This window comes from Salvia hispanica, chromosome 5 (genome assembly GCF_029641045.1).
Source record: "Salvia hispanica isolate PSC_SH4W2 chromosome 5, Shi_PSC_v1, whole genome shotgun sequence".
Lineage (NCBI taxonomy): Eukaryota > Viridiplantae > Streptophyta > Magnoliopsida > Lamiales > Lamiaceae > Salvia > Salvia hispanica.
Genome location: NC_142696.1, coordinates 22,678,014 through 22,702,436, shown reverse-complemented (window position 1 = coordinate 22,702,436; position 24,423 = coordinate 22,678,014). Strand labels below are relative to the sequence as shown.

General features: G+C 36.6%; 3 protein-coding genes and 1 pseudogene across 3 annotated transcripts; 1 reads left to right on the top strand and 3 right to left on the bottom strand.

The window, feature by feature from the left end:
• Nucleotides 1-205: 205 nt before the first annotated feature.
• ATPQ (ATP synthase D chain) lies at nucleotides 206-3,170 on the bottom strand. Its single transcript, XM_048088119.2, has 5 exons — nucleotides 2,902-3,170; nucleotides 1,768-1,849; nucleotides 1,234-1,298; nucleotides 617-703; nucleotides 206-515 (listed from the first exon to the last, which is right to left on the bottom strand). Exons 1-5 carry the CDS (start codon nucleotides 3,070-3,072, stop codon nucleotides 414-416), a joined length of 507 nt encoding a protein of 168 aa, XP_047944076.1. The 5' UTR covers nucleotides 3,073-3,170; the 3' UTR covers nucleotides 206-413.
• A 2,052-nt stretch (nucleotides 3,171-5,222) lies between these two features.
• On the bottom strand, nucleotides 5,223-6,738 carry SLP2 (Calcineurin-like metallo-phosphoesterase superfamily protein). Its single transcript, XM_048083442.2, has one exon. It carries the CDS (start codon nucleotides 6,600-6,602, stop codon nucleotides 5,436-5,438), a length of 1,167 nt encoding a protein of 388 aa, XP_047939399.1. The 5' UTR covers nucleotides 6,603-6,738; the 3' UTR covers nucleotides 5,223-5,435.
• Nucleotides 6,739-7,406: 668 nt separating this feature from the next.
• Nucleotides 7,407-11,223, top strand: LOC148926459 (uncharacterized; annotated as a pseudogene).
• Nucleotides 11,224-14,274: 3,051 nt separating this feature from the next.
• Nucleotides 14,275-15,331, bottom strand: LOC125190302 (LOB domain-containing protein 1-like). The gene is made up of 2 exons (XM_048087573.2): nucleotides 15,060-15,331; nucleotides 14,275-14,830 (listed from the first exon to the last, which is right to left on the bottom strand). Exons 1-2 carry the CDS (start codon nucleotides 15,279-15,281, stop codon nucleotides 14,519-14,521), a joined length of 534 nt encoding a protein of 177 aa, XP_047943530.1. The 5' UTR covers nucleotides 15,282-15,331; the 3' UTR covers nucleotides 14,275-14,518.
• Nucleotides 15,332-24,423: the final 9,092 nt, after the last annotated feature.

Here is a 24,423-nt window from a genome sequence, read left to right as displayed (position 1 = left end):
AAATTTGAAGACTCGCCTTTGTCAATAATTTGTGCGCATGGAGCGTTCAAGCAGTAAGTTCACCATGGATGGAAACTTTTGCTTCTGGTGGTGGAGGACGGAAGACTAGATAGATGATGATGCAAGAACAGCTAGCTAACTGGATTTCGACGCATTTTTATATAGAATAGATAAAACATAATGCTGGATAAACACAGCATGCACGTAACAAGAAATGGGATGATTCATTTTCATCATCGTCAACAGAAACTGAACAAAGCGCCTCAAACTCATAGCGTATAAGATTCATGTCCACGGTCATTACAAACCGACAGAATGAATTGACAACATCCTCGTTTTCTTTATTTCTGAATAGCAGTAAAAACTCAACAAGATCACCTCAGAATGGTCTGGAATGCAACATTCGATCAAATCTAATATCCCCAGTAGTCGTTCCGAATCTCATCATCAAACTTCTTCTTGAGTTCGGGGTGCTTTTCAAAGTATTCATCTGCTGTCATGGTGCTAAGACGTTTCTGTTTCACCAAAAAGAAAAGGTATTAGAAACACACAAGCATACATGTTTTGTGTGTAGGCATGTGTCATTGTATGATTTGAGTGAGTGAAACAGTCCCACCTTCAGATCTTGGACTTCTGCAACTTCTTTTTCTAATCTTTCAGACTCCTTCAGTGACAACTGCTCAGCTTCTTTCAATTCTACCAGCTGCAGCTCAAGAAATTTCAGTATAAGATTCTCCCTGTTCTAAGGACACCGTATGAATTCCAATTGTGTCGAACATTGACTAGCACATGTATACATCAGATGTGTGCAATTGTGCCTTTTCGAGAATAAAAACTACATTTGCTGCATGTATTCACAAAGTGTAGCATCACACAAATTTTAAGTTGCCATGTGAGCAGAACAGGGGAGGTCATGTGAAAGTTCCAAGACTGTATTCAGAAACACACAAGCATACATGTGGGGAATCTCTAGACTGTATTCAGTTTAGAGATAGCATTAAAGCATCAAATCACATGAAAAATTTTATATCTTTAACTTCTTTTACTTGTAAAGTGCTACTTAGAAATGAAGCATGTTAATGCTAAAGAAGCCATTATTTGAGTAGCACTCCAACTTTCTAACTCCAAAGCTATCTTCTTAACAGAATGTAATCCAGTTATTAGGCAACAAAAAAATACAGAGAGAGACCAATATCATAGTAGCAGTATATACAATATTTATGATTTTCTCACCAGAGCATCGAACTTAGGTTTGTACTGAGGTGTGACATTGTCGACATACTTAGGAATTTGAACTTCTGCATTCAATAGAGGAAATAAGATTAGCAAGTTGAAAAACAAAGGTGAGATGATTAGGTGAACATCATAGTTATTTGTTGGCATCAGTACTGAAAGGCTTGGAAGGGCCATTATGCATTGAATACTTATAATGGATTTCTTCACACACATGTTGGTGTTTATAAGGTTAAAAAAACTGGTGTATGACTATCTCCCTCGCCATGGACCAAAATATGCTTCAAAAATATTGTGCTCTAATTAATAGTACCCTCAGATATATTTCGTTCAACTTCAAGTTAAACATGCTTATCAGTATAAAATTACCTCAACTAGAAAGTAGAAAGATACTTCATACAAGAGAATAAACTTCTAACAAACTTCAGAACTTTTATATAAAGCCTTTGAAACAGGCAACTATACATCACAATAATTTAGTGCTGTTCTGGAAATAGTAATGTAAGAGAAAAACAAACGAAACAGAATGCATACCATCATAGGCTTGCTTGTACATATCGACCAAACGAGATCCAATCCCTTTTCTGTAGTACTCCCAGTCAACAGGCTCTGGTTCCTACATGTGTATATAAACATATTAAATCCAACAACCAGGAAATAGCTGCAATGTATCCCCAGCAAGAAACTTGCGTCCAAATTTAGGTACAGATCAATATCAATGTCAATATACACTAGTTTGAAATACTAATTGGACAAAATCACAAGATCATTGGGTAATTATTGAAAACGTTCAAACAAAGTGAAAAGTATCATTGATATTTCCAATATATAAAAATTTCTTTTGGATTTTTTACTCAATTACATATTTTATATAGATCAGAAGTAAGATACCAATATTTAATGTAAACACCATTCCGTCTAACCTTGCAACCAATATAGCAAATAAGCAATTTCAAGTAAAACTAGGAAAAGAATGCACATTTAAAAAGAACCAAAGGTGGGGAAAAGAGGTAGCATTACTAGTCAAAAAAGAAGAAAATTGGCGTTTCATACAATGAGTTATAAGAAATACACATAAATAGCAGTTGACTTATTCATTCAAATGAGTTATAAGACCATTCCATGATGCCTTTAAGATATCCCCATCCTCCAGAGTCCAGCCACATCAAACTAGATGGCTGAGTTAGTGAAACCACATTAAGTTGAAGAATCATAATTTTATTTTATATACCAGGAAAGTAGAAAACTAGACAGTATTGTGATAACCTGAATACATTATAGAATAATACAATATGAGAAGACTCTAGCTTGCAATCCAACCAACTAATTTAAGCTCTATCGCACTTGATATTGGGCTGGTTGAAAAAGGATCGGATTGACAAATAAATAACAAAAAGAACATAGGATTAAACAATTGCAAGCCAACCAACAACGAATCCAATCACTCAACGAAAGTACATTGTTTTTTATTCTTTACCCCTACAGAAATCATAGAAACATAATACCTAAAAAAGGAAAATGACAAATGCTGGACCAAAAATCAAACCAGGAAGGAGATGTAAATAGATCTGCCCCGCAATAGATATATGTAAACGAAGCTCAAACGCTATATAATTGAATCGTAAACACACGCACAAATTGATAATAAATTGAAGAAAAATAATGGACCTGGCTGAATTTGGTCTGGAGCTGGGTGTTGACCTCGTCGAAAGCGCGGCGGAGAGTGAAGAACTCGCGGCGAGCCTCCTCGGAGACCAGCAGCTTCGCCATCCCTTCCCAATCGATAGCCTTCCCGGCCTTGAAGGCAACGTCGGCAACCTTCTTCCCCGGTCCACTCATTTCTCCCGGCGAGATTAGATCGATCTGATTGAACGGCTGTGTGCGGATTTGTGACGAAGCAGAAATGCGGTGCTTTTGTGGGAACGAGGGTTATGATTTAGGATTTATTTTTCGCCTTTTTAATCCTACTCAGAGATTTCATTTTTACCCCATCACTTTTGCATAATTCATATTTTACCACTCAAACTTCTAAAAATTATTACTACTACATGTCTAATTGTATTATTAAGAGCATCTCCATTTTTCAAGAATTGAAGGTATCGTACGTACTCTATTTACCTTCTAAAAGGGAAATATATCATTTCAAAAAGAAATAAAACTCCAAAAGAAAAATATATGTAGAAAGGTAAATTATTTTCTAAAGTAAAAAAAAAATAGTAGTACTACAAGATGTATTCCAAAACATAAATGTATAATAATACATTATCAAATATCTGCTCTGTTGGAGAATGATTTTTCATGAAATAGTTCTAGTACACCTCTCCATAAATGAAGATGTAAAGATACCTCTTTAAAATGGAAAAATGTATAATATTTTTTCAACTACCCCTTGAAGAATGGTTTTCATGAAAAGAAGGTAAATATGATAGTTATAAGACTTTACTTCACCATTTGACTCTCTCCTTAGAGATGCTCTAATAAAGATGTCAGTTCAACCTTAATCCAATGAGCTGACTCGATTAGTCTGCTAAAATTAAAGTTAAGACTAGAAAATTTCAATCTGATTAGAAATTAGGCTAGCCCGTTCGGGCTGATGGGTTAATCGGGTCTGTCCGGCTTGTAAGAAAAATTGATTTTTTACTTGTTTTCTTTTTAACCTGCATCACATGATTCACATCCTTTAATTCAAATCACTCCATTTTTTTTTTCTCAAAAATATAGTATGCTCTTATATAAAAGATGGATGGAAATATATATTTGTCTCAAAATAAAAAGAGTAAAGACAAATACAATTATACAGTATATAAATTAATGCTTACGAACTGATTATATTTCCTTATTTATTATGAAGTTAATGTTTTCCAAATATCCACATTATATTTTTAATTTGTGCTAAATATATTTTCATTTATAAAGTTGAATATACTTTTAATTTTATTAATATTAATATAGATTTGTACATACTATTATCTACAAGAAATATAGAATCTTTAAGATTATAAAGCTACTATATACTATACAGTATACGAGAAGTTCATGTAGTTTTTAGTCCGACAAGTTTGATGGACTAACTCGGAGTCCGAACGTTTAGGGTTAAGGATTAAAATTTCTAACCGATATGTAGTACGATTAACTCGTAATCCAAGTAGGATTGGTCCAATTGACATCCCTAGTTATTACACCACAAATCTATTTGGTTTTCTTTTAGTTTTTACTTATGCTATCTCCAACCATTTACGTCAAACTCAAACCATTTTTGAATATAAATGCACCAAAAAGTTTTACTCCAATCATTTACACCATATTTAAGTTTTAAACTATTTTTGAGTATTTGTCTTATAAAAAATTTGTAGTAACATCATATTTGTTGCTATTTCATTGAAAAACTCAAAAATGAGTTTGGGTTTGGTGAATGATTGGAGATGGTCTTATATTCGGATTGTGTACTTCGTAAGTTCGTTTTATTAAGTTGGGTATTTCGTAAGTTTGTCAACTCTATTATATCAAAGAGAAGTTGTTAGAAGAGTGGTAATCACTGTGCATGCGGTCTCAAATTATGATAGGCGCTAACTAATATTAGAGCTCCACGAAGAACACCTGCAAACCAAAGAACTGATAGCATAGGGAAAAAAGAGGCAACACTATTGAAAGTAGGAGTATTATCCTAAATTCTAAAACGCAAACTAGATAAAGTCTCGACTTTTTGTTGGCCTTATCACCTTGCAGCACGGTCTTGTGGATTCATTCGGATAATGTTCGACGAACAGGCGCTTCATGGCATGGACCTTGCAATGAAGGTGGGCTGCTTGACGGATGGTGACGATGTAGGGCTGCACGGTGATGGATTGGCGATGGGAGGCCCGTATCAGATTACCAAAATGTTTAATCAAAACACCACAAGAACGATAGGAATCAATGCAGCTAGCAGTGAAAATGCAAACACAAGAACACACCATTCATGTCTTCTGCTACCATTTTAACACTAAAACTAAGTGCTAAAGATGATACATTTTATTTAATGAAAAGTTTCAGAGCAATTCCTTTACTTAATAGCAATCTGGCAAAGAACAATCCAGCCAAACAATCTACAGCTTCAAGGATTCTACTATATTTGTTGAAGGCTTTTGAACCAGCAACAGTCATAATCACCTACATTTGCTAGCAAGCATAATGCAGTAGCAAATCAAGAAACCAACAAATGCTCAAGCATTCACCTCAACCTGTCTTGGTCTTTGATCAGGGATCAAAGAACCTAAACCATCTTTCGGAATCGCATCATACTGCCGTTTGATATACAAAGGATTGGATGTCAAGACCTTGAGCTCTGACTTCTCATCAATCTCCAAAACCTCAGGAAAACGGTCACCACACAGCTTAGACATTCCCACATCAACTCTTATGGCACGGCCGCCACAGGCAGAGCTAATCCCATCTTCCTGAATCGTGTGCCCCATGATCATCCTCCTCGCCCCCGGGATAGTCTCCAGCACATGCTCCAGAATCGAACAATCCCCGTCCTTCACTAGCTTGTTCGAGAAGCTCCTCAACCAAACAACCGAGTCCGCCCCCCTCACCAGCCGGTTCTCCACCTTCTCGCTCAATCCACGAATCCAATCCCTCACCTCCTCATTCAGCCGCTCCAGTCCGTAAACCACGTGCTTCTCCAACAAGCCACCGTGAGCAAACACCGAGTCCCCCACCACCACCACAGTCTGATTCTTCGACAGAAATCTACTCGAGATCAATCCATTAGGGCGCAGAGCAGCAATCCGAACCCTAATTCCGTTCAAATACTCCGGCGGAATCCCAGGGATCTCATCCGGCACGCCGTCAAGCAAATCCCTAAACACGAGATCGCTACCAATCCCTAAACACATTCTCTTCATACCATTACCAACACATTGCCAAAACCCCCAATCTTCGAACTCCTTAACCCCCTGCCGCGCCACGAACCGGAAATCCGCGTCGACGTTCATGATTTCGTGGTTCCCGTTCATCGTGATGACCGTGCCGCCGGACTTGGCCGCCTCCCTCCGTAATCTCTCGAAGAAATAAAGCAGCTTAATCTCGTCGCCGCCGCGGTCGAATATGTCGCCTACTTGGACAACGGTGGCGGCGGCGCCAGACCATCGGTCGTCCGCTCCGATCAAGCCGGCGAGCCTCAGGGCCGATTTAGCCTTGGGGAGATCGCCGTGGATGTCTCCAACGGCGACGAGGCGGGCGGGCTGAGGAAACACGGTTCGCAGCGGACCGGTGGAGTTTTTAACCGATTCCGGTTCCGGAGGCAGGAAAATGCCGCCGCTGACGGAGAAATCGACGAATGTGTTCACGAAATCGGAGATGAGAGACGGAACGGCTGCGCAATCCATCGCCGATTCTTTGCTGTTTGGAATCGGCCGTTAAATTTGAAGCCCTCTTTTTTGACCCAAGATACTTATTCAACGTTTCTTAACTGGAAAATTAGGTTACTGGCGTGAGAAATGAGAATACATGACGGATACTATTGGGGGAAATTTCAAATTCAGTTCCTCAATTTGTATTTTCAGATTTTTAAATTTAAAAATATTTACAAGTCTTTACAACTGAAAATATCATCACAAATTTTTATCTTTTATTTTGGTGAAATTAATGGTAAACGAAAATCACAAGTGGATGTCTCTAGAATTGAATAATATTTTTTATTTATAAAGAATATACTCCATATCACACAAGGAGTATTATTAATATAAAGGACTATAAGGGCATCCGCAATGGTGCGGGCGATGCATCGTCCGCCATTGCAGCATCGTGGACGATGGGTTAACCATCGTCCGCGCCCGATACATCGTCCCCGGACGATGCGCGGAGAATACCCCATCGTCCGTCGCATCGTCCGCCACTGTGGACGACGCGGACGATGCGACGCATTTCCGTTTTTTTTTTTTTTTTATTAAATTTTCAAAACCTATATATACCTCTCATTTTCACTTCATTTTTCACTCTCTTCACTCTCAAATTCACACTACATTTTCTACATTTCAAGCAAAATGGATTCCGGAGATTACCCAAATCTGAATAGTCCGATGTTCGGTGGTGCACGATGGCCGGGTACAGAACCCGACGAATACCGGCCATTCGACACCAACACCGAGTACGATCCCGACTTTAGCACCGACTCGTACGGGCTGTCCGACATGGAGCCTTCTCCCCACCGCCCCTCCGCCGCCTCCGCACCTCGCGGCCGGCCCGCCGCCGCGTCTAGGTCCGCCACCAAGAAGAAGCGGACCAAGGCACGAGCCCAGAAGTTGCCTGCAATGGAGGTGTGTGAAGAGTTTGCCCCGGGAATGACGAACTACTCCGACACCGAATCCATCGTCTTGACGAGATGTTGGATTGATGTTTCGGAGGATCCGGTGTACGCCAACAACCAGAAGGTGACTGCGTATTGTGAGCGCATCGCTGAGAAATACAATGCGGCCAAGCCGGCGTACGCGTACAAGCGCTACAGAGAGCAGCTCCGCAAGCATTGGGATCAAATAAAGAAGCAGGTAAATTTGATTTTTATAATTGTTCGACAAATCATAATTTTATCAACAACTTATTTTAGATTTAAGGACATACATATTTTTCTTCAACAACTTATTTTAGATTAAACTTGTGCAGTAATAAATTTTGATTTTTTATCAATTAAAATTTTATTTATTTTATTTTGGATGCTCAAAAACTAAAATAATCGGAGCTATGTTTGAATTGATTTGAAAGGTATAAATTTATTTAGAAACGAAATCTAGCTATCTCTAACCAATTTTTTTATATAAATAAAAATAATATTTTAATTATACATTAATATAGTACTACGTATTTATCCAATTTTAAATTTTATTTAAGTAGTACTATTTCTTTACTGAAATATTCTAACTTATTCATATTACTTAATCTCAGATAAAGTAATAAATAAATGTATAAATTAAATCTTATTAGAATATTTAATTGAAATTTTGTGTTTTTTAAGTTTAGGGTTCATAGTTTTGTTAGTGGACCATTCAATTTTAGCCCAATCTTGTTAATTGCAGGCCTGCTTTCTGGATTGGTTGGTCCTACTTCGTAACCGGAACAACAAAACAAAAAATTACTATAGTGTTGGTTTAGGAATTAACTCTTTCGTCTTTGTCTAAACTCTTTTAGAGGGCATAGTTGAATAATCGAGTTTTCTAAGGGGAAATTATCGGTTTTGTAGTCCAATAGAATAAACAGTAGGAAATTCACAAATTTCTTTCATCTCTTTAAATCTGAACTTTGAATGAAGCATTATGGCTTAATAATACTTGTCTTAGTTGTCTATATAGAAAATTAAATATCTATCATATCTATACACCGACACAAGCATTGCTCCCATTACTTTTGCGAAATGAAAATATTGGTTTTAAATATCATAAACTTTAGGTAAATTATACTAGTATTTTTCTTGAATATGATCTTAAAATCACAAATTTTAATATTAGTTTTAAATATCATAAACTTTAGGTGAATTATACTAGTATTTTGAGCAAAAGCCAAAATTGGTCCTGAACATCTGGTCATTTTACCTTTTTGGTCCTAAACTTTATCTTTTGAATTTTTTGGTCCTGCACATATGAAAATTTGATCATTTTAGTCCTCCGTCAATAGTTATGTTAAAAACTAACGGTCAACCCGATTTTGACCAAATTAAACTCTTAATTCTAATTTTTAATTCACTAATTAATCACCTAATTATTTTTAACTCTAGGGTTTTTATTAAAGCCCGCGCTTCTACACCGACGTCAAGCTCAACTCCGAGAGGGTCAATCCGCCGCCCTCCGTCACCGATCCGCTCATGTCGTGGGCGCAGGAGGCCCACTGGTCCATGGGCGGCCTCAACGTCAAGCGCCACCGCCTCCAGGGGCGGATCGAGGGCAGCTTCGAGAAGCTCTGAGTGCAGAAGGAGCAGATCTTCAAGCGCACTCCGATTCCGAAGAAATCCGCCGCAAAATCGGCCACAGAAGATCCATGTCGAGATCGATACAACCCCCTCCCCGTCGCGCGCTCCTGTGGCGATTAAGCGGCTGCGAGTCGTCGGATTGATGGATGAGGATGAGGAAGAGGAGTGTGACATCCCTAACCCGAAACATACATCATGTTTATATTTATACATTTTATTTTAGATAAGTGCATTTTTATATTATTATTGCACAATAAACATTATATATATATATATATATATATATATTGCCTTAATTATTAATTAATTAATTTAAGTGTGTGCTAATGTGAACCTGTGCTTTGGAATTATGGAAGTATATATATTGTGCATGACTAGTATCTTAATTATAAAGCAAGCTCCATTTTTATATAGTTTTATTTAGATTATTAAATAATTATTTGGTTCATAGTATATGTGGGTGACACGGATTCTATGTACATGCCATTTGAATTACTAATACTTTAATAGTAAGCATAAGTCGGCAAGTGACCGACGTGAACTTTAATATATTATTGTATATATTTATGCAAAAAAATGAGAGATATTGGAGAAGAGTAAAACGGAAGAACGAAAATGCAAGAAATTTATTGAAGTTCACTTTGGGGCTTTAGTCGATTAAGGGTTATAAATCAAGAATCAGGAGTTCAATAAGTTTACTTATCATAATTAGGTGTGTATAAATCACACTTTTAATTTTACATATTTTATATGATTGATTGCTATGCGTTAAATTGGAGTGATTATTTGAATTATATGATGTGAGCCTGAAATGGTTGTGTTATTTGATATTGATGGTGTAATATGATGTGGATATATGATTTGTACAATGGATATATTTATCGATAGTATTGGAATTATTGATGGAATATATGGATATGTAATTGGTGCAACGGTATGTTTGATGTTTGGTATTGGAATTATTCGAATCATGGGATTAAAGTGGATACGTGACTGTCTTGCTCTGGATCTGATATACAATGGAAAAAGACCTACGAGTCATATACAATGATAATGGATCTACGGGTCAAAGAAAATATGCAAAGAGGGGCCTTCGTGGAAAGGTCAAATCAAATAGGAGCCTTCGTGGAAAGGTCAAATCAAAGAGGGGCCTTCGTGGAAAGGTCAAAATGCAAAGAGGGGCCTTCGTGGAAAGGTCAATACAAAGAGGGGCCTTCGTGGAAAGGTCAAATAAATATAAGGGACCTACGGGTCGTATACAATGGAAATCTCGGGCAGATACCAGGCTTGACCAGTCACAGAATAATAAAGTGAACAGAGTGGCATATGCATATGTATATGAAGTTGTTTATATTGTTCGTTGGTTATTGTTATATATATATTGGTTAAAGAATATGTTTGAGTTTTGGGATGTGGAATTAAAGGTAAGGTTTATACACACTGAGTTGTGGCTCATATAAACCACTAATATTTTTCAGGAATAAGATATCAATGATGCGTGGGGTGGATGTGAGTTACAGTTATTATAAGGGTCGGCGGCTGGCGCATTTTTGGCATCCTTCTCCTCCTCATCATTTTTGCATGTAGATATATGTGTAGTATATAGAGTGGTGAGAGGGTCCCACTAGGGTTTAGAATGTTTTGAAATATGTACTTGATAAATGTTGGTATTCGAAATTATATAATGTGTGTTTTATTTACTTGACGTGTGGATTATTCAAATTAAATTTTGAATTTATTTATAGTAAGTGTATAAGTCATAAGGGTTGAGGTGTGACAAGGAGGTTGTGGCGGTGAAGAAAGGTTCGGTGAGGAAATTGGGGGATGATTTCGAGAGGGTGGCGAGGGAGAGCGGGATGGCGAGCAGCTCCGCCGGAGAAATTGGGGGCGGCGCTGCGGTGAGGACGAGGAGTAAGGCAAATTTGAGTGGTGGTGAAGGGAAAAGGGGAGAGAAGAGGAAATTGGTTAAGGGAGGGAGGAAGATTGGGGGTGCGGTGGTGGCTGCCGCCGCCGGAATCAGAAGCTCGCCGCGGTTGTCGAAGATGCATTGATTGAGTTTGGGGTGGAGGTGTTTGATGATTTGTTTCATTGGAATTAGGATTAGATTTTCTTTTTTTATTTCTTATTTAATGAATTTCGAGTGTTTAGTGTTTGTACTCTAACTTGGATATTTGTTAAAATAATCAGGAGATTAATTAGTGAATTAAAAATCAGAATTAAGAGTTTAATTTGGTCAAAATCGGGTTGACCGTTAGTTTTTAACGGAACTATTGACGGAGGACCAAAATGATCAAATTTCAATATGTGCAGGACCAAAAAATCCAAAAGATAAAGTTTAGGACCAAAAAGGTAAAATGGTCATATGTTCAGGACCAATTTTGAGCTTCATTCTAGTATTTTTCATGAACTTTGAATATGATCTTAAAAATCACAAATTTTAATATTGGTATCATTTTCTCACAACGGGTCCATTCTTCAAACCATAACGATCCACAAGATATTATTTATTCTAATACGAGCAGATTATTCAAAGTATAAATTTAAGAATTAGGGCATCGAAACAATGTCGTTTCATGTATTCAGGTTAAGAATAAAATCCGCCGAAAAATTTATACTCGAAACAAGTTGGAAAAAATGCACTTTGAAAAGTCTGTGACTTTTTAAACCAATTTTAAAATTAGTTGAAAATACTGTCCAAAATTTATTATTTTTAAGACCAATATTCTAATTTCTATTGATTGAGTTAAGATAGGTGTGAAGACGCAATCTTCTCGAATGGAGGTAGCCAATGATGATAGTTGTACCCCTAAAGTAGAAGAAAAGTGGTGAGTACAAATTAAACACCAAGATGAAGGCGATTGCCATGATGCTTAGTTACTAAAGAGAAATGATATATTAATGTAGTTGGGCAACATTAGGTGTAGCTAGGAACTAAAAGCATGTCCCATATCATTTTTTCCATTTGCCGACAGCTTAAAATTTCACTATAAACTAAACAGATTCTTGTAATCATCCTTGATTAAGGACACACAGTAGAAGATAACTCACTTTCTGTTGTGAATAATTGCCTCATACCAGCAATATATCTCATTTTACTAAAGTGATGGACCAGCAATCATAGTTTCTATAAAATGCAGGTGAAACATAACATCACCAAAGTGGGATTAAAGCTTAATGAACATAGACTGAACAGACCATCCATGTTAACTGACATTATAATATTCATATTTCATTGTACATCTTTAATCATGAACCCTTGCCCAATCCACAACTAGGGCTATTATAATTCATCAAAACCTGCTAGGCAACTAATTTATACTTTATCACATTGCAGTGATTGCACATTGTTAATTAATCTCAATTAACATGGCATTTGGCCGACGACATTTTCCATGTGTTGATGAGATGCACTAACCAAAATTTGAAATTATTTGTAGAAGTAATGCTTTAGATTATAGTAGAATCTTGATTCAACTCTTGTTATGCGTGTGCTATTTTTTTGTCTCTGAATACATGGACTTTCAGTTATTCTAATTTTATATACGATTATCAATTTCCGTCGAATTATGGTCATCGTGACAAATAAATGTCATTGTTGCTAGCTGATTTCAGTTAGGTGTTCAACTATGTCATATAGTATATCTACTCCAAGTATTAATCCGGACATTAATTTGGGGATAATTACGAACTGAGTAAAAATTAGAGCATTTTAAAGATCATAGTATATTCCAAGCCATAACAAATAGAGTACTTCGTACGCAAAACAAAAAATGAGCAAACGCTCGTAAGATTTGAATTCTAGAGTCCTAGACCTCGTTGTTTACAAACATAAGTCTTCATCATTCAGTGTCTCCTTAAGGACAAAATTAGATTCTACCTTGAACAATGAAAATTAATTCATTGAATGCTAGATTCTGTGTTGAGACCCCAAATTTTGTTTTTATCAAGCCGGGCTACGAAGTGTAAGAAACAAGCGAAGAAAGTGCCTCAACCTCGGAGAGAAACTCATAAGGTCATCCGCATCCATGTCTCTTAACCGTCTCATCTCTTCACTATCATGGGCTCCACTGTACTTTTCACCTCATCTCTTAACTAAGAGACAACACCTGCATCCCTCCATCTCTTAATCATCTCATCCCTTAACTATTCATTCAATTTCATTTTTTATTTTTATTTCCAACAAATTCAATTAATAAAAACACACTTCATTAAATAAAATAAAAATACAATTTAAAATCCTTAAAAATTAAAAAAACACATAATTAAAATCTGAAAAAAATAATAAAAAATACATAATTTAAAATCTTCCGCTCACTCTCTCTAAATTCAAAAGCTCAAAACTCAAAGAGCAGAAGAAGGAGTTCTCTAAAGAACAGAAAAAAAGGCTATAAACGGCTAGTATATTTTTGTGATTTTTTTTTTAATTTTTTGAATTTTTACTGAATTTTTTAAAAAAAAGACAAAAGAAAAGTATTTTCAACGGATATAAACGACGCCCACTCGCGGGCCGGCGAGTGGGCGTCACGCACGAACGGGAGCACGCCACGTCGCCAAGGTGCGTGGCGAGCTGTCTCGCGAGACGCCTCTCCCCAACTAGCCACGCGACGAGATGGAGACGAGATGGGAGGCTGCATCGCTATCTCGATGCGGACGAGACCGAGACCGCTAAGAGAATGCGATGCGGATGGCCTAAACCCAATCCCATTGGAGAGAGTTAAACTAGTTTGTACATCTCTCTTTCAAAACCATAAATTCTCTCAGTTGTGATAAAAAACATGTACCTTACATCAAACCTCATCCTGCCCTGCCCAATTTACTCTGTTTTTCTGTAGTTTTAACATTCCACACTCACAGTAATACGTCAACCATACACTATTGAAACAGTAATAATTACCTAATCTATAACGAAATTACTACACATGCAAAATATTCTTGTATAACTCACTCATGAAAGGTATTTCAGTTGAAAAATATATCAATGTTTGAGACTGGTTGTAAAGAGAACAAAAGCATTAGGTAACCAGAAAGTTGGGTCAAGTTGACAATGGAAATTAAGACAGTGACATCTCTCCTCTTGTTATGATAAGATAACACGGTAGGAAGAAGACCAGTCAATCTCAATCTCATTTTTTTGCTTTAATACAATCATGACAAACATAAATACTCTCACGTAATTAATCACCTATGTTACAAGATTAATTATTTGTCCCAGAAACAGACTATTACTAGGTCACATTTCTCGTGCCACCAAATACAAGAATCCTAGGTAGTACTATAACATAGTAGTTGGTGGCGAAGCTAGAATTTTTGATTGGCGAAATAGTTTTAATTAGATGAGATGCAAATTTATGTCCAGAGGGGCTCCAAGAGGAGCCCCAGATTGTTGGTGTCTTCGACGAAGAAGGATGTTTTGGTGTGGTCGACGGCGGTGGTGGATTGTGCCATCTCCATATAGATGAGAGCCATTAGATTGGAGTGTTGAGATTGCATGTTGAGAATGTCAGCGTGTGCGATGGCTAGCTGCTCCTGAAGCTCGGTCACTTGCTTCTGTAGCTGGCATATTGCCCCTGCGCACCCATACACCGGGTCCCTCAGCCTCGCCTTCGCCTCGTACACCATGCTGCTCACCGCGTCCTCTCTCTGCTCCTCCGGGAGTTCCTGATAAATATCATTCAAATTCTATCACACATTCTCGTGTCACGTTTAAATCATGAAATCTAGTTAAATTCTGATCAATTTCATAAATTTTAAAAATAAAATATTAAATCACCAAGTTTCATTTCTTTTTTTCTGCTGCTGTCTATAATAATAAAATTCGCGCGGCAAAAGAAGTAGTACAAGGACTTTGACGGAACAGCATGAGAGCGCGAAGGTTTGTTAGCTATACCTGCAAGAACTTAATTATGTTGCTGGCGCCGAACACGCGATGAGCGGTGGTGAATTTGATCGGATCGTGCGGGGGGAAATAAGGCGCTAGAACACATTTATCGACGCAGCGGCGTCGCAGGATTTTGCAGGCGGCGCAAGGGCTGATGACGAGGGATTGAGGTTGAGGCTGAAAAGAGGAAGAGGAGGAAGAGGAAGTGTTGATGGTGTCGCTGCCCTCCATTATCTTTAAGTAGTGATGGGGTTGAGGCTTCTCAAAATATTACAGAGGAACAGAATGGTTGTGAAAGCAGAGTATTGGATATATATATAGAGGCGGAGGAAGAGTTGCTTTCGTTGAAAAAGTGTGCTTTGTTTACATACACCTTCTATTGGTCCTACTCATTAACTACTACTAGTAGTGGAGTACCTTATAGAGTTTAAGTTAAAGTATTAAATGTCATGTTTCATTTTTATTAGCTTCGGTCATTTATATTTGATCATTTTAGTCCATCTATAAATATCCATGTCTTTCAGTTTATTCTATGTTTCTCTCTTTAATAAGGTGAAACTCATTCTTATTAAAATTCTAGTAATTTTATTTAAAGTTATAAAGTATTTTGCATTTGAATTTGTGTAGTCCATCCATATCAAGATTATTGGTAATACGTTAAGCAAATGTGTTTTGTGTTGGCTATCTTGAATTGTATGAAAGCGTTTCAATTTTTTCTTAATCAGTCTTTTATTGGATAAAGATGTGTGAAAATAATTATAAAGATTAGAGTTGGAATGATAAGGCAATAAAGAATAAAGTATAAGTGCAGTGATCAATAGTATTATAGTACTCGTATGATTTACTTCAGTTTGAATCTCATGACTTCTACGTTGATTCTCGGGGTTCCAATTTTCCTCCAAAACAATAAAATATATAGAAATTTAATGTTTGCTTCCCCTTTTTCATTTTTAAAAAAATGCTGGCATATTTGATAACCTTTTTAAATATTCATGGTAGTAGTATTTGATTTCTAAATATTCATCACATAGTGTGTCCCGTGTGTCAGTGTGTGCATTTTTCACATGAAAGACCAAAGGGAAACAACTTTTTTTTTACATGCTAGTATATATAGCTCCAAAGTCCAAACATTTTGGATTTATGCGCAGTGGAAGTCCCGACTCTATCGCAAAAATTCAAGGCTGCGCACGGATTTATTGTTCTTTCAGATGAAAGTTCAAGTATTTGAATTTCATCACTTCATTTTATCAAGTTGTAAAATCAAAATTGGTTACTCTGTCACTGACTCCTAGATACTAGTATTATTCATTGTTATTCGAATATATACATAAATATATACTGATTCAAAAACAACTCTTATTGTTCGAACATGAGAATACTACTTAACTTATATAAAATACACTATATTCGTCATATTAAAAAATACCTTTGGGATTTGAATCGAAGATCTATATTCAAGAAGATGTATCTATATAGTATAGTCTATCGAAGATTTTAATCATTGAATAACTAAAAATGATACTAATGTGCATTTATTTATTGAATCGCGTATTGAATTTGGAAATACCACACTTTTGAGTAACTCTGTACTAAAACATTATAATCATGATATGCTAAATTCGTCGCCTAGGATTTATTTAGTGTAACTTTATGTGAGTTATGAATTGTTAATACTATCAAATACTATTTGAATCTGTTACACTTGATGTGAGTTATGAATTTTTAATACTATCAAATACTATTTGAATCTGTTCTTATTATCGATGTTGTTGATGTTCCAATAATTATCAGCATTACTTTTTAGCCCTTGCAAACTGTATCTATGCATCTGTCTCCAACACACTCACATAAAATAAATTACATTTCCTCTACTTACAAGATCAATGAAAACTGTATATTGTTCAATTTTGCATTATCATTAATTAAAAATGAGAAAACTTGAGTTGTGAGACATGAATGTAAACCAAACTAAAGATCAAACTCAGGCGACAACTAGTAACCAAAGTGCCTACCTACATCAACACAAATGCAGAATTTTCTTATCTTGTAACTACCATTTCACTACGTGTCATATCACTCTAGCGTGGAACATGGTGCAAGATAATTCGATCGGCACGTTTTTTGGGATCACTTTTTTTATTAAATGTAAATCTTTTAGTACTAGTATGACGATTGATGATGTCTTTAACTACAACTATATTCATACTTTAAAACTTTTTTAATTTGGTTTTAACTTCGCTAGCTAGTATACAGATTACAGAGTGAAGTTGTATGATAGGTTTACACTTCCTATCATTTAATCGCACGCCAAGAGACCGCGGGGAGCGATTGGAGCGCACATATGAAAGCTTAAATAATTTACGAAGAGAGGCTAGGATTCCTCGATAAAAGAAAGTAAAGAGCATGGTAATATACGATTATTTTTATGATTGGAAAAGTGAATACAATTATCCTATTTATAAACCAAAACGGATAGATTCTTATTAGTTTCAGAAGAACCGATAAAGAAAATCTGGAATGCAGCTCTATCTTCTACTGAAAGACTATAATCAATTAATAAAAAAAATAAACTAATAAGTAATCTAAACATAATCGTTTTGATAAGCTGGAATTAAGACTAATATGAATGCGTGTTGGACATCTGCATTATATCTTTTGGAATACTACACACGAAAAAAGAAATCAATTATAGCAGTATAATTTTAATCTTATATGGATTACTATTAAGTTTCTACGACCGCGATAATTTTTTTCTTGAGTGTTGTACACTCAGATCCAAATGAATGATGCAAATTTTCAAATTTATCGATTTTTCTACCTTTCCGAGTTGGAAAGAATGTATAATTCCAAATGTGTCACTTGTTTACCTGAGTTGTCAGAGAAAATTTAGCAACAAAAATTGTAAATATTGGATAAGGACTAATTTATCGTGGAATTAATTTGACAAATTGACTTGTGTCTTGACGGTTAAGAAAATAAGAAATTGCCTACTCCAATTTTTTAGGAATATCGTTTTCAACTATAATTATATCTGTATACCTAGAAAATTTAATCAATAATACACGCAAATATTAAGATCATGATATACAGTTTTAATTTTTAAATTTGTACTGTACGAAATTTTTATCAAATTTAAAACAAAAAGTTTATCAAATTTAATATCATGAAATGATGTGTCTAGTTCGTTAATTGAAATTTTAAATACTCCTACTATACTACTATATCATAAAATTCATTCCCCCCTGTATCGAAACAAATCATCAGTGAATTAAATAGGAAATTTATCTTCAAAAAAATTATTTGGAACATAAAATCGAAGTTTTTGAACAATCAGCCATATAAATTGAGCAATAGCTAGCAATGTCCAAAATTGCAAAATATTAACTATTGTATGGACTACATGTGGAAATCTCGTAGCAAGATTTTAATACCAACTGATACATGGAAAACATCTACTCTGGTGATTAGAATTTATATAATACTAACGTCGATAAAAATTACAATAATACAATTGATCAAAATTCAACTGCAAAATACATGAAAAATAGCCTTATTTATAGACTAACTAAAAGGTTAGTCTGTAAACTGAAAAAATATTAAATAAAATTTCTCACAATTAAAACAACAAATTAATTAATACTATAAATTAAATAACTCCTACATTATATATTATCAATCACTTAAGAACTAAAATTGAAAAAATCCACTTTGAGAAATAAATGTGATACTACTAAAAATTTGTAGAAGAGGTCTGTCTGAAATAATTCTCAGCAGTCGATAAGGATAAAGAGAGGTTACCCCATTAATATAAGAAATTCCAAGTAATTTTTTGTTTCTAGAAAATGATGGTGTTAAGGTAAAGTACGCAATTGAAAAATAAAAAGGTACGTGTCAATAACCGTATAGGACTGGGAATAATTATGGCGCAATTAATTGGTCAAATTCTACCACTTTTCTCAATTAATACAGTAGTATTTGACAGCTTAGAAGATATCACTAACCCAATCTAGTTATATTCCGACATCTGATTTTTTTTCTCAAATATACTCCTTCCGTTCAATAGTAATGGAGTCATTTTATCATTTTGATACATTTCATAGTAATAAAGTTATTTCTCTTTTTAGTAAAAGTCAACACATCTTTCCACACCTACTTTACCCTCTCTTACTTTTTTTATTCTTCATCTCTCTACTTTTTTTCATTTTTTCACTTTATTCTCCATTTACTTAATTCACCTAACTTGAAATCCGACAAAAAAAAAAAAAACTCACTTAACACAATTTTTCTTAATCTCCGTGCTGAAGAAAAACACTTCCATTACTATGGAACGGAGGGAGTATCTTTTTTACTCAATATATGAAAATTTCCAAAAATAAATAATATATTTGTAAGAGACACTACAAAAAATGCGGCCATTTGCAAGCACCCTCATGCTAGCTAAAAGCTTTCAAACGTACTCGCAACCGTTCAATTTGCTAGCACACTTCGAGCGCCTTGTGTGCTAGCTATAACGCTTGTAGTGAAATATAACTTGATTGATAAGTGATGATAAATAATTGATTGATCCAAACGAAAATATTGACATGGATATAGATTATTATTATTATTATTATTATTATTATTATTATTATTATTATTATTATTATTATTATTATTATTATTATTATTATTATTATTATTATTATGATATGCTAGTAATATATTTCTAGTAAGTCTAGTTCTGGTGGTCCTTGAGGGAGTCTGACTAATCAAAGTTAGTTAATGCTTCCGTTTGACTAGATTATTAGTTTAATGCAATATATGAAAGAAAAATCGCAATCGCAATGGATAAATCAAATAATTTACGCCTATGTCCACAGTCCACTAATCAAATTATTAACTTTTTTGTAGTATGTAAATAAATGAATACCTTATTCTCAATAAATAACACTATATTGCATGACAATATAATTAATTGGCCAAACATTCTTGACCAAATAACATTCGTTTTCATTGCCAGTGATACATACCTAAGTTTGTATACCTAATTAATGACATTCCACATACGAACACACACATATCATATCGTTCAAAATCGGAAGTGGACTCGACCCGAATTGTGAGCCTAATTAATGTGTTTTTACTCATTAATATAATACGAATTCTAGATCCGCCAAGAATGTACATGTGTAAATATTTTGCTAAGGTTTGACCTAAAGAACTATATTCATGCATTAAAGAGATGGTTCACTAAAAAAATTTCATCATTCAATGATTGAAAATGGTTTTCACATTCTCGTGACAAGGAGAATTCTCATTTGAAATGGAGAATATTGAGTTTTACCATATATGATCTTCTTTGCATAGCAAACAAGTGTACGAAAAACATATCTTTTCAGTTTTTTTTTTAATACAAAAGATATACTCGGAGTTAAAAATTGGCGAGCAATGGCAGTACATGCACAGTTTAGAACATAACCCACAACAAAAACGCAATCAAATCACTGTATAAACAAAAATAAACACTCTATACAAAACTAGTATTAATAAAGGGGTCTCCAGTGGCGCCCCTCCCCCTCGCCCCTCCACTAGCCCTTCCCACAAAAACTGCATGTCACGTTAGCACTAGCCCTTCCCATTTCACTGCCACATCACTAGCTCTTCCCACTGCACTAGCCCTTCCCACTAGCCCTTCCACTAGCCCTTCCCACAATTAAATTAATTCACAATTAAAATTAAAATTCACGGAATTAAAATTCGACACGAATACGAACGGAAAATACGAAAATTACATTACATAATTAAAAAAAATTACATAATTTTAAAAAAAAACATAGTTTAAAAATAAAATTACATAATACCCTCGGCTCTCACTCCTCCTCCTCGTCCTCGTCCCCGTCGCCCGTGCCGCTGCCGCCTCCGACGTCCCCGCCCCCGATCTCGACGCCATAATCATCAATGGGTGGCAGCCTTAAATCGCGCCGACATTGGTCGACCACCTCCTTACACAGCCTTTTCAACACTGGATCCTGCGTGTTATACCACTTCATAGTGCTCTGCATCAGAGTCTTTGTTTGCTGCGCACGGGCGAGGATGTCGTCCTCTGGGCCTCCCGGGGCCTCCGATTCGACCTCGTAGGACCCGCTGCCGCTGCCGCTTCCCTTCGCCATCCGTTGCGCAGCCTGTTGCCCCATCGGGCGCCAACGACGGCGAGAGTCTGTTCGTGGTAGCGGGGCCTCTTCCTCGGCTTCGGGGAGCTCGTGCGAACCAGCACTGCTGCTGTACTCACCGGAAGAGTTGATCTTCGTCCGCTTCCAGCCTGATTCGACACCAAGCGCAAACTTTTGCGAATCCTTGACCACGAGAAAGGCCTCCCACCGGTCAAACTCTCTGATGTTCAAGTCTCGGTTGGGGTACTGGGCCAAGGTTTGTCTCTTCACATCATCCTTAGACATGCCGCTGGTTACCATGCGCATGTTGTTTTGGTAGAGGGCGGCAAAACGACTGAGCTTAGGCCTCAACCGAAGCCACTGTTTCCGGCATTGCTCAGGTATGCGAGGCTTCGCCCCAAGCGGTTTGACGTTGCGGTAGGCGGCACTAATGCGATGCTACATTCGGTCAACATACTGGTTCGCCCCGACATAGGGATCCTCTACAACACCGATCCATGCCTTCGCAAGCGCGACATTTTCCCACACGGACCAGATCGTCCTCCTCTCAGTCTCATCCTCGCCCTCCTCCTCCTATGCCCCCGTGTGCGATGAAGAGCTTGGGACTTTGCCCTTGCCCTTGCCCCTACCCCCGCCTCTGGCCTTGCCGTTGCCTTTGCTCCTTCCCCTTGCAGCTGGCTCCGCCTCATCGGGAGTCTCACGGATCGGCGATAGCCCCAGATCCTCAAAAGAGAAAGTCTCGATGCCGGCGTACTGAGTCTCCGGAACAGTACTAGGGGAATCATCGGCCAACAAATCTATATATGGCCGATACACAGATTCCCTAGGCGTCCTCGGGCTCTGCCTCTCCATCGACCCACCCACCGACATATTTGGCGGCGTACCACCCATCCCCACTGCCCCAGGCATCATCCCTCCCACCCCCGCCATATTTGGCGGCATACCGCCCAACCCTGCTGCCCCTGACATCATCTGACCCATCTGACTCATCCAAGTGTACATAGTGTAGAACATTTGGGGAGTCATCGCCGGCATACCGCCCCACCCCCGCCATCCCCGCCAATCTGGGGATTCATCCTCGCCGTCCCCGCCATTTGGGGATTCATCCCCGCAAAATTTCCCTCCGATCCAATGGGAATCGAGGGTGTGTTTCCTCCGCTCGTGGTGGGGGAGTTTCTATTGTACTCCATTGTAGTAGAAATGAAATTTGTAGATTTAGAGAGAGAAACTTGTCAACACAAGTGGTGTGAATGAAATGAAGTTGGGGGAGCCCTATTTATAAATTTTTTTTTTTTTTTAAATAAAAATGTCGGACGTCCGACCTTCGCCACAGTGGCGGACGTCCGGTCGGACGTCGACGTGAGGGGCGAGCCCATCGCAGGGGCACTCGGGACGGGCGTGGGCGGACGTCCCGCTCACTACGGCGGACGTCCGGTCGCCCGTCGCCGACGGGCGAACGGAAAGGGCGACGGTGGAGACACCCTAATGAAAAACATCTATAAACACAAGAAAACAGAAGCAAATGGATAGCATACATCTTAGCATTATTTATTTTCTTAATCCACCGGATCTTATAACCATAAATAACAAGAACAAAAAACTCACTGTAGGTAAAATATAATTTAACCATAGTCATATAGTACTATGTCATTAAAATTTACTAAAGTTTTCTTGTATTTACGTATGTAGACAGTACTAGAAAATTTAAAAGCGAATATGATTTAAACAATTTATCGTAGTGATGCTTGAGATCAAGGCTGAGATGAGCATATATCTGCCATGAGTAGTAGGGGACACAGACTAGACACTAGAGGTAATCAAGGAAGTCACAATGGCTAAATACAAAAAAATCAAAAAAACGAAAGGACACAAAGCATATTTATTACGAGGGAGTACTATTTTTCTAAACAAATTACCATGGGGCGCTCTTGTTGACATGTGATGTTTTGTTAATCGTTAAATCAATAAATTGTACAGTAAATGAAATTAAGAAACATGAAAGAATTGAACTGCCAAATCAATGTTTTTGGGTCTAACGTAAGAATTTAGTTGTACCCTTTTTCGTTTAAGAGGCCCACGCAGCCAAGAAATTAGTTTAGCCATCAAGACTAACTTTATATACATATTCTTCTTCAAGAAAGTAGTACTAATGTTTAAATAAATTTATTGGTTGATTGATAGTATAATCTAAAAAAATCGCACTCGATACGAAAAAATGCTGATGATTTTTGTTATGATTGGGAAATACGCACTAAAGAATGAGGAATACAGCTAGTGATCTTATTAATTATTATAGTACTTATAAATTAACTAAGGCCTTATAGTACTTATAAATTAACTAAGGCCCCAATGGGCTTACTAATTATTAGTGTGAATTACTAGCCCAATAAAAAATCTTAACAATGTACTCATTATATAACTTTAGTATATGACAAAAATGATTGGCTACTGAACTTAATGTTGATTTGAATTGCAGCTAAAAAAATTGTTGGAAAAATATTGGTTCTGTTAAGATAAAATAGTACAATCATTAATATGAGTAAATGGACTAATGTAACTATCTGAATTAATTTCGCTAATAATTTCTTTATTATAGATTTATTAGCAATAATGTTTATAAAGATTGGCCCAATCTTTCAATTTTATTTAGGGCTCATCTTTGGAATTAAGAAGGCCCAACTGGGTGTCTGTCTCTTCATAAACAACTTTAGACAAATTGTGAATCAAGATGAAAACTTGAAGTTCACTAAAGTTTAAAAATTTTAAGGCAAATTACCTATTCTAGTTCCAAATCAAGCATTTGATAAGATATAACTATTTAAGGCTATAAAAATTTTAGAAATTAAATTTGGTTAAATATCCCATTGTCTTCATGATTTTAATCAGATTTACTGCTAATTTTCTATTCTATTTTTAATCTTTTCTCAAATTTTCACATCTAAACTTAATTTAGTAGTACTAGTATGCTAATGACCGGTAAGGATCTCCTCATCCACTTTTCCTCCTCCATTCCTCATCCACTAATATAAAAATTGACACATGGATCCATTTTATATATAAAAAAATGCCTAATCAAATCTAATTCATGAACCGAACTAAATCAGCGCCAAATCAAAACAACCCTTCTATCTTCCATTTTTAAAATCAGCGCCTCTCTACTTTATTACTAACGGGAAGTATTTCTCCCAATCTCCATTGAAGCTTCTCCATTGAAGCTCACAACA

Bases quoted from the DNA above. Each gene is read 5' to 3' on its own strand.
- LOC125190302 (XM_048087573.2), bottom strand. From the start codon at position 15,281: ATGGAGGGCAGCGACACCATCAACACTTCCTCTTCCTCCTCTTCCTCT. The intron at 14,831-15,059 runs GTATAGCTAACA...GATATTTATCAG, and splicing joins ACATAATTAAGTTCTTGCAG to GAACTCCCGGAGGAGCAGAG.
- SLP2 (XM_048083442.2), bottom strand. From the start codon at position 6,602: ATGGATTGCGCAGCCGTTCCGTCTCTCATCTCCGATTTCGTGAACACA.
- ATPQ (XM_048088119.2), bottom strand. From the start codon at position 3,072: ATGAGTGGACCGGGGAAGAAGGTTGCCGACGTTGCCTTCAAGGCCGGG. The intron at 1,850-2,901 runs GTCCATTATTTT...ATACACATGTAG, and splicing joins TCCAGACCAAATTCAGCCAG to GAACCAGAGCCTGTTGACTG. The intron at 704-1,233 runs GTGAGAAAATCA...CTTGAGCTGCAG, and splicing joins AACCTAAGTTCGATGCTCTG to CTGGTAGAATTGAAAGAAGC.